This window comes from Cyprinus carpio, chromosome A24 (genome assembly GCF_018340385.1).
Source record: "Cyprinus carpio isolate SPL01 chromosome A24, ASM1834038v1, whole genome shotgun sequence".
Taxonomy (NCBI): domain Eukaryota; kingdom Metazoa; phylum Chordata; class Actinopteri; order Cypriniformes; family Cyprinidae; genus Cyprinus; species Cyprinus carpio.
Genome location: NC_056595.1, coordinates 24,320,654 through 24,329,704, shown reverse-complemented (window position 1 = coordinate 24,329,704; position 9,051 = coordinate 24,320,654). Strand labels below are relative to the sequence as shown.

General features: G+C 35.6%; 1 protein-coding gene across 1 annotated transcript in view; it reads left to right on the top strand.

Moving 5' to 3' along the window:
* The first annotated feature begins 1,002 nt into the window (after positions 1-1,002).
* The window catches only part of LOC109050073, a 33,122-nt gene continuing 25,073 nt past the window's right edge, over positions 1,003-9,051 (top strand). The window contains exons 1-21 of the mRNA XM_042714924.1: positions 1,003-1,084; positions 1,272-1,311; positions 1,464-1,675; positions 2,608-2,751; positions 2,831-2,987; positions 3,487-3,514; positions 3,610-3,712; positions 3,807-3,899; positions 3,977-4,040; positions 5,097-5,195; positions 5,534-5,637; positions 5,743-5,881; positions 5,959-6,077; positions 6,181-6,330; positions 7,053-7,223; positions 7,308-7,617; positions 7,707-7,786; positions 7,916-8,121; positions 8,301-8,424; positions 8,569-8,705; positions 8,788-9,043. Coding sequence (XP_042570858.1) covers positions 1,475-1,675; positions 2,608-2,751; positions 2,831-2,987; positions 3,487-3,514; positions 3,610-3,712; positions 3,807-3,899; positions 3,977-4,040; positions 5,097-5,195; positions 5,534-5,637; positions 5,743-5,881; positions 5,959-6,077; positions 6,181-6,330; positions 7,053-7,223; positions 7,308-7,617; positions 7,707-7,786; positions 7,916-8,121; positions 8,301-8,424; positions 8,569-8,705; positions 8,788-9,043 — 2,685 coding nt within the window. The 5' untranslated portion in view covers positions 1,003-1,084; positions 1,272-1,311; positions 1,464-1,474. The remainder of the gene's footprint in view (positions 1,085-1,271; positions 1,312-1,463; positions 1,676-2,607; positions 2,752-2,830; positions 2,988-3,486; positions 3,515-3,609; positions 3,713-3,806; positions 3,900-3,976; positions 4,041-5,096; positions 5,196-5,533; positions 5,638-5,742; positions 5,882-5,958; positions 6,078-6,180; positions 6,331-7,052; positions 7,224-7,307; positions 7,618-7,706; positions 7,787-7,915; positions 8,122-8,300; positions 8,425-8,568; positions 8,706-8,787; positions 9,044-9,051) is intronic.

Here is a 9,051-nt window from a genome sequence, read left to right as displayed (position 1 = left end):
TCATAAGCATAATAATTACACTCTACCATTTATAAATCCTTAAAGAATCTCACAGGGAAATCTTAGGAAGTGCCCTCAGTGGCTTTCATAATTAACACCTTTCAGACTATTAGACACTATGGCAGCAGGCGTGAGGTGGCGAGTTACTAACACTCATCGCTCACGTCTTCTTCCTCCTTGTTAGTCTGAGTGTCTTGACCCGACTTGCAGGTCTTAAGGTTACAATAGTGTACGGCTGTCAGCCTGCTGCTGCTATGCAATTGGATGCTGCCTATCTGTATCAAGTGTTCAGTTGCATAAGATAATTTTACAGGTCCCAAACCTGAATACATGCTTGTACCTGAAATTAAATTCGTTGAGTATTGCTATGAACAGAATCCCTACTAATAACTGTTAAAACAGGTAAGGCCTCTAGCGGGGTCTATAGAATTTATACAAGTGGCTTATCTAACCTCTCTAAAGAAGACTAAATAAAATAAAATATGCCATTTGGAGACAGATACCTAAATATTTTAGATAAATTTTATCCAAAAATGCTCCTGGCCATTTGTATGTATTTTGTCATTTGATAAAGGTATCGAAACATTACACGGAATACACTTTCACTGCATGTCATGGACATTTCATAAACCATTTATTGAGCTTCACCAATTAAGCATTAAAGTAAACTGTGAAGTTGTAGTGCTCTCTGATTAAAACAGTACATCTAAAAGGCATTTTATGTTGTGCTTTTAGTTTTTTCTTAATCTTAATAAATTTTTTAATGTGTTTCTGGTTAACAGGCATTCCGTGGGTGAGTACAATTATTTCTGGTTTATATGATAATATATATATATATGAATGTTTCTTACAACCATTTTTGAAACTCAGTAACCATTATTAACCTGACATGAGTGACACATAATACCACATTAACTCGCCCCCCCACTTTTCCCCAGCTTACCCAACCCATCCTTCCTAACCAAACTGAGCAAGCCAGACACTTTGTATGATGCCAACAACCATATTTAGAGGAACAATTGCATTATAAAAGGAGGCATGACATGTTTTTCAATTGTGTCACTGTTATCTTTCCTTCTGTGCGGTAAGTAAGAGGGGAGCTGTGATTCCTGTTAGAAATTAACTTTAAAGTTGTGGTCAATAGACATAGTATCACAGACTTTACGAAGGTACTATTGTTTTTTATCTGAAGTGATTTGGGTTTGAGTATTTGGTGGTCAGTAGTAGAAATAAGACAATGGTTACACTTTCTTTCTTTTGTGTGGAACTAGAGCTTTGAACCATCTGTCTCTGAAGAAGAGTACTGCAGAAGTAAGTGGATTTTAGTCATACTTAACAAGATAATGTCCATTAACTTGATAAATTTGAAATAATTTACATCATTTGAAAACTGATATGCATATTGGTAATATCACTTTATGAATTATGATTATGCCTAGTTGAGTTTACTTGTAATCCAACAGATCGGTGAAAGATGGGAGATGCTCAGATGGCAGAGTTTGGAGCTGCTGCTCCGTTTCTCAGGAAGTCGGATATCGAGCGTCTGGAGGCCCAAACTCGCCCCTTTGACATGAAGAAAGCTTGTTTCGTTCCTGATACTGAAGAGGAGTTTGTGAAAGCAACTATTATTAGTCGAGATGGTGATAAAGTCACCTGTGAGAATTCAAAGGGAACGGTAAGTTTTAATAAGCTTTAGCAGTGGCATTGTGAATAATCAGATGTATTTTAATTAATGTTGTAACTTTTTTAATTTATATATATATATATATATATATATATATATACACACAGTCAAACCAAAAAATATTCAGACACCTTCAACATTTCACACATTATCACAGTTTATTTGCTATGGTTTAGAAAATGGTAATAAAATATGACTAGAACTCAGAGTTAAACTGTGTCAGAACAAATTAATCTTGATAATGTCAGATAACACTTAAGCAAAACATGGTCAGGTCAAAGTGTCTGAATCATTTCTGGTCCAAAATGTTTAGCAATTTTACTGGTAGTCCACTGTATGAAGAATTTTTGGGTTTAAAATGTCACAGGTTACTTTATTTTGCTATCCTCACTTACATAAATGACCTATTGTGTCCTGCACCCGCTAGTAAAAAAAATATCAAAAGTTTTATCTGGTGTCTGAATAATTTTTGGTTTGACTGTATATATATATACATATATATATATATATATATATTTTGACTGTATATATATATATATATATATATATATATTATATATATATACAGTAGGTGGACAACCAAAATGACTATTACTGCCGCTGCAGAACTACCGCCAGGTGGCACAAAGGGACAGCTTGCAAACTGACTTGAACTTGAAATTATAACAAATTATAATAATAATAGTAATAATACATACATACATTTTCTAAAATCATCTTTGTCTTGAGTTTGTTTTTTATTAAAATTAACCCACCATCTAATGAATTCTAATTATGAAACTATTATTCTCATTTTTAAGTTGCTATGGATAAAACTATATGCTAAATAAAACATAATTGAAATAAATCCTGATGGTCTGCAAAAAAAAAAAAATAAATATACTGACACTGTTTTGACTGTCAAAAATCTCATGTTCCCACAGACAGTAACTGTGAAGGAGATTGATGTTCATCCTCAGAACCCGCCAAAGTTTGATAAAATTGAGGACATGGCGATGTTCACCTTTCTGCACGAGCCAGCTGTGCTGTTTAACCTCAAAGAGCGTTACGCAGCCTGGATGATCTACGTGAGTGGCGTCTTAAAACACTCACACATTCACTTTATCACGTATGAGCAGATCTAAACCTGCTGTCAATCTCTTACAGACCTACTCTGGGCTCTTCTGTGTCACTGTCAACCCCTACAAGTGGCTGCCGGTGTACAACCAGGAAGTCGTCCTTGCCTACAGAGGAAAGAAGAGGAGTGAAGCTCCTCCTCACATCTTCTCCATCTCTGACAACGCCTACCAGTACATGCTGTCAGGTGCGTCAACTTGATATATCCACAATAGTTTACAATAAGGGCAAATTCCAAATGGCCTTTTTGCACCCTTGAAGGACACTTTGGGAAGTGCATTTTTGTCATGCATTTCATATGAAGTTTAAATAAGTTTCATAAGAAATGTTTAATACAACTATAATGTAACTATACCTGTGTTATAAAATGTATATTTATTTGCAACAAATAACAGCGATAAGATATTCCTGTTGTTGCTGCCTAGCATTGTCATGGTAACATTCCAGGTGAAGATGAGGAAATTACATTGTCTTTCATTGTTCTCTTTGACAAATGCGTTCCAAATGGCTTCATTATGACACACAAGTGCCCTCCAAAGTCCCCACATCAATGCTCACTTCCGATTGGAATTTGCCCCAGTTGTGTACACATACAGTATACTTCAATACTCTATAGAGACTTGCTGGAATAGGAAACTGATATTTAAGCAATCCATTTAATAACAAAACATTATTCTATTTTGCAGACAGAGAAAACCAGTCAATTCTTATCACGTAAGACTATTTGCTTTTTGTATAGATGCGAAATCTCAATAAGGCTGAAAAGACAAAGTGTGTCTGCCCTGTCTAAGACTGGTTTGTGTTGACAGTGGAGAATCTGGTGCTGGAAAGACTGTGAACACCAAGAGAGTCATTCAGTACTTTGCCAGCATTGCTGCTAGTCCTACAAAGAAGGAAACCAGTGATAAGAAGGTAAATTGTGGAGATCTGAATTCAAAATAAAATTATTGCCATTTTGTTTGATTGTCATTCACTGTGCACAAATTTCAAATGTTGTGTTTTCTAGGGTACTCTGGAGGATCAAATCATCCAGTGTAATCCTGCTCTAGAGGCCTTTGGTAATGCCAAGACCATCAGAAATGACAACTCATCTCGCTTTGTAAGTGGACACCACTTTAATTTACAAATCATTTTCGTTTTTCCACTGTATTTAAAGACAATATCCCTTTCGAACAGGGCAAGTTTATCCGGATCCACTTTGCTGCCAGTGGCAAACTAGCATCTGCTGATATTGAGACTTGTAAGAAAGATCTTTGATTATTTTCTGGTTTGTCTTTTATGACTCCTACTCTGTGATATGTGTGTGTTCTTTGTTTATTTTCTGGTTTTTTTTTTGTGACTCATTTTCTGTGATAAGTGAGCTATATAGGGCATCTAGGAATGTCTTCATTTATAAAAAAAAAATATATATATATATATATATATATATATATATATATATATATATATATATATATATATATATATATATATATATATAAAAATAAAGTTGTTTCTACAACTTTAGAATTCTTGTAGAATTTGACAATTCTACAAATGCAGAAGGTTTTCTGTTAGAGTTAGCTGAAAGACGATTACTATTATTAATAATAATTTATTTATTAGGGCTGTCAAGCAATTAATATTTTTAATCTAATTAATTACACAATGTAGCGATTAATTAATCAAATTAAATTTATAGTCATTAAATGAGAAAAGCATCAAACAGACATTACAAAAAGCTGCTTTAGAAAGAAATATTTTATTGGATTAAACATAGAATGTTTACTTTCTTCTGTGGAATATAAAAGAAGATAATTTGAGCAATGTCTCAGTATTTTTATTTATTTTTTTCATACAATGGAAGTCAATAGTAACCAAAACAGTTTGGTTACCAACATTCTTCAAAATAACTTATTTTATGTTATGTCATGTCATGTCATGTTATGTTATGTTATGTTATGTTATCTTGAGGTGAGGAAATGATGACCAGATTTTCATTTTTGGGTGAACTAACCCTTTAATGTTTTATTATTATTATTAATATGGAAATATTAAATTATTTATTTGTTTAATTAAACGATAGTCTAAATAAGAAACGAAAACTGCCAGTAGGTGGCGGTAAATGGCTCATTGAGTCATTTATTCATTCAATTCGTTCAAATGGCTGATTCATTCAGAAACGAATATACAGTATATATACTGTATATATACTGTATATATATATATATATATATATATATATAAAATAGAAGTCTATGGAATGTCCCCATTTAGATACATTGCTTATTTTGTGAATTCTAAATTCTATGACCAGATCTTCTGGAGAAGTCTCGTGTGACTTTCCAGCTCAAGGCTGAGAGAGACTACCACATCTTCTACCAGATCCTGTCTCAGAAGAAACCAGAACTATTAGGTGGGCAAAAAATATGTTAAAACAAAACAGCTATAATTTTGTTCATTAACATTTACAACAAAAATGAGTAACACTTTATTTTAAGGTGTCCTTGTTACATATGTTACATGTACTTACTATTAAAATAACAATTAATTATGCATAATTACATGCTAGTAACCCTAAACCAAACCGTAATCCTAATCCTAACCATGTAGTAAGTACATGTATTTAATTAATATTACTCAGTACTTATATGTATAATTACTGTACACTGGAACAAAGAAACCTTAAAATAAAGTGCAACCCAAAAATGTATTAAAACTTGATGTCTACATGTTTTGTGTCTTTTCTCTCAGAGATGCTGCTGATCACAGCAAACCCTTACGATTATGCCTTCATCTCTCAAGGAGAGACACAGGTGGCCTCTATTGATGATGCAGATGAGCTGATGGCTACAGATGTGCGTTATCTGAAATAGCTATGAAATCCATTTAATAAATATTGACATTATCTTCTTAAGATGAGGCATTAATCATGTGCATTAATCATTAAAAATTGACTGTAGGAAGCGTTTGATGTGTTGGGCTTCACCCAAGAGGAGAAGAACAGCATCTACAAACTGGTTGGTGCCATCATGCACTACGGCAACATGAGGTTCAAGCAGAAGCAACGAGAGGAACAGGCAGAGGCTGATGGCACTGAGGGTCAGTATCAGGAGAAAATGCTGACAGAATGTATACATAGATTCATTACAGTCAACCTTCTTTTTAATTGATGACAGATGCTGATAAGTCAGCTTATCTGATGGGCCTGAACTCTGCTGATCTCATCAAGGCTCTGTGCCACCCAAGAGTCAAAGTAGGGAATGAGTGGGTCACAAAGGGACAGAATGTCCAGCAGGTGGAGACTACTTTGTGATATCTTTAACATACTGTTTACAAAACAACCAAATGTCTATGCAGTGAGACTTACCCTTAATTTACTCAACTTATCCCACAAAAAGGTGTCCTATGCCGTTGGTGCTCTGTCAAAGTCAGTGTACGAGAAGATGTTCTTGTGGATGGTTGTGAGAATCAACCAATCCCTGGACACCAAACAGCCTCGCCAGTACTTTATTGGTGTGCTGGACATTGCTGGATTTGAGATCTTTGATGTAAGTATTTGATTTTGTTTCCTATTATTCACTCTTCCGGATCTAGACACAATTCAGCTGTCACCAGTGAGTAAGGTTTCCGGGTTGCTCAAGGGGACTGTCCGTGTAACATAAAATGGCATTATTTAATTGGAAGTGTAGTGTATGGCTATGGACCGTTATATGATGATAAACAATGTATTAGATTGTACATTATCATAATTAACTGATATCCAAATTCACTAAACGTACAATTATAGATTATATAATTCTAATGCATAGTTACAAACCCATGAGCTGGTTTGGCATAAGTTTCTTTCCTGTCTTCTATTGAAGTAAGATACGGGACAGAGAGAGTCTTTTTTATAGCCAATAAACTTTAGTTTATGTCAGCAAAATCCTAATTCGCTACTAGCTACCAGTGTTCATGGAAGGTGGTATTAGGGGGAGGGGATGCTCTTATAGAAAGTGTATTATTGTACTGTACTTGTCTAAATTAAACTTGCCATGATTAATTTTGATCCATTAATCTAGAACTGTTCCTTTTAAATTGTGTATGTTTGATTAAAGTTTATTTAGTCATTTTTCAGGAGTACATTGGCAATTGGATAGTATGGAAATACATTTTACAGATAAATTTGCATAAATTGTGACATTTCAACATTACATTAAAAAATAACAATGTGTCACTCTGTGGCTATATGTTTTCTACTCATGTTGAAAACACTGTTAATCTGTTCTAGTTCAACACCTTTGAGCAGCTGTGCATCAACTTCACTAATGAGAAGTTGCAGCAGTTCTTCAACCATCACATGTTTGTGCTGGAGCAAGAGGAATACAAGAAGGAGGGTATTGAATGGGTGTTCATTGACTTTGGCATGGACTTGCAGGCTTGTATTGATCTCATTGAAAAGGTGAGTTTTTAAATTTGAGAGATATCAGGTATTGGATCAACAATGCTCAGCTAAATTGGAGCTCCTTTCTCTATTGTTTGCTAGCCCATGGGTATCATGTCCATCCTTGAAGAGGAGTGCATGTTCCCCAAAGCCAGTGATGCAACATTCAAAGCTAAGCTTTATGACAACCACTTGGGCAAAAGTGCTAACTTCCAGAAGCCCAGGATTGTCAAGGGTAAACCAGAGGCCCATTTCTCCCTGGTTCACTACGCTGGCACTGTTGACTACAACATCAATAACTGGCTGGTGAAGAACAAGGACCCTCTAAATGAGACGGTTGTTGGCCTGTATCAGAAATCCACCATGAAACTGCTTTCTATCCTATTTGCTAATTATGCTAGTGCTGACTCAGGTGAGTTGTGTTGTCAAAGGGGAAAAAATCCTTGAGACAAATAAGGTTTTAATGCAAGGTTCATTTTAAAAAAATGTTTCTTTCAACAGCCGCGGAGGGAGGTGGTGGCAAAGCAAAGGAGAAGAAGAAAAAGGGCTCTTCTTTCCAGACAGTGTCTGCTCTTCACCGGGTAACATATAGAGTGTTTTTCACACTAAAAATGATTACTGTAATATATTATGATTTGGCTTAATCTTTTTAAACAGCATGACAACCTAAAATATATGTTGACAGAGTGATGGATAATATCTATCCACAGGAGAACCTGAACAAGCTGATGACCAACTTGAGGTCAACTCACCCTCACTTTGTGCGCTGCATCATCCCCAATGAGACTAAGACTCCTGGAGCGATGGAGAATCCTCTGGTCATGCACCAGCTGCGCTGTAACGGTGTGCTGGAGGGCATCAGAATCTGCAGAAAGGGCTTCCCCAACAGGATCCTGTATGGAGATTTCAAGCAGAGGTACATTCACTTATGAATACAAGCCACACTTGGGTCAAAAACTTACTGACTTTCTGATCAAAAATGCAATCAGAGTTGACACATTTTCAAATATGCAATATTTAATTTTATTTCTCATTCAAAATTGTTTTTTATTTGGTTTGCCAAAAACAATTATTATCTGATTTATGGAATAACAGATATCGTATCCTGAATCCTGCTGCCATCCCAGAGGGTCAGTTCATTGACAGCAGAAAAGGAGCTGAGAAGTTATTGGGCTCTTTGGACATTGACCACAACCAGTACAAGTTTGGGCATACTAAGGTGTCCTAAAAAATGTCTAATTTAGTTTATTTATTATATGGAAAAAAAAAAAACACTGGACAATTAAATAATGTGACACTGGCATGCATATAAATCACTTTCATAATGTAAGGCTAAAAATTAAGAGACTCTTTTTATTCCTCAGTGTTCTTCAAGGCTGGTCTTCTGGGTACTCTTGAAGAGATGCGAGATGACCGTCTTGCTCTCATCATCACAAATATTCAAGCTAGAGCTCGTGGTCTTCTCTCAAGAGTTGAGTTCCAGAAGATTGTTGAGCGCAGGTAAAGCTTTAGGCTATAATTACCAGAAGAATGCAACTGGTACACTTCTTATGATATGACCTAATTTCGTATCATATTGCAGAGATGCCTTGCTTGTGATTCAGTGGAACATCCGTGCCTTCATGGGTGTCAAGAATTGGCCCTGGATGAAGCTCTACTTCAAGATCAAACCACTGCTGAGATCTGCTGAAGCAGAGAAAGAGATGGCCAACATGAAGGAAGAATTCCTGAAGTTGAAGGAGGCTTATGCCAAATCTGAAGCCCGCAGAAAGGAGCTTGAAGAAAAGATGGTTTCTCTTCTCCAAGAGAAGAATGACCTGCAACTTCAAGTCCAAACTGCAAGTTT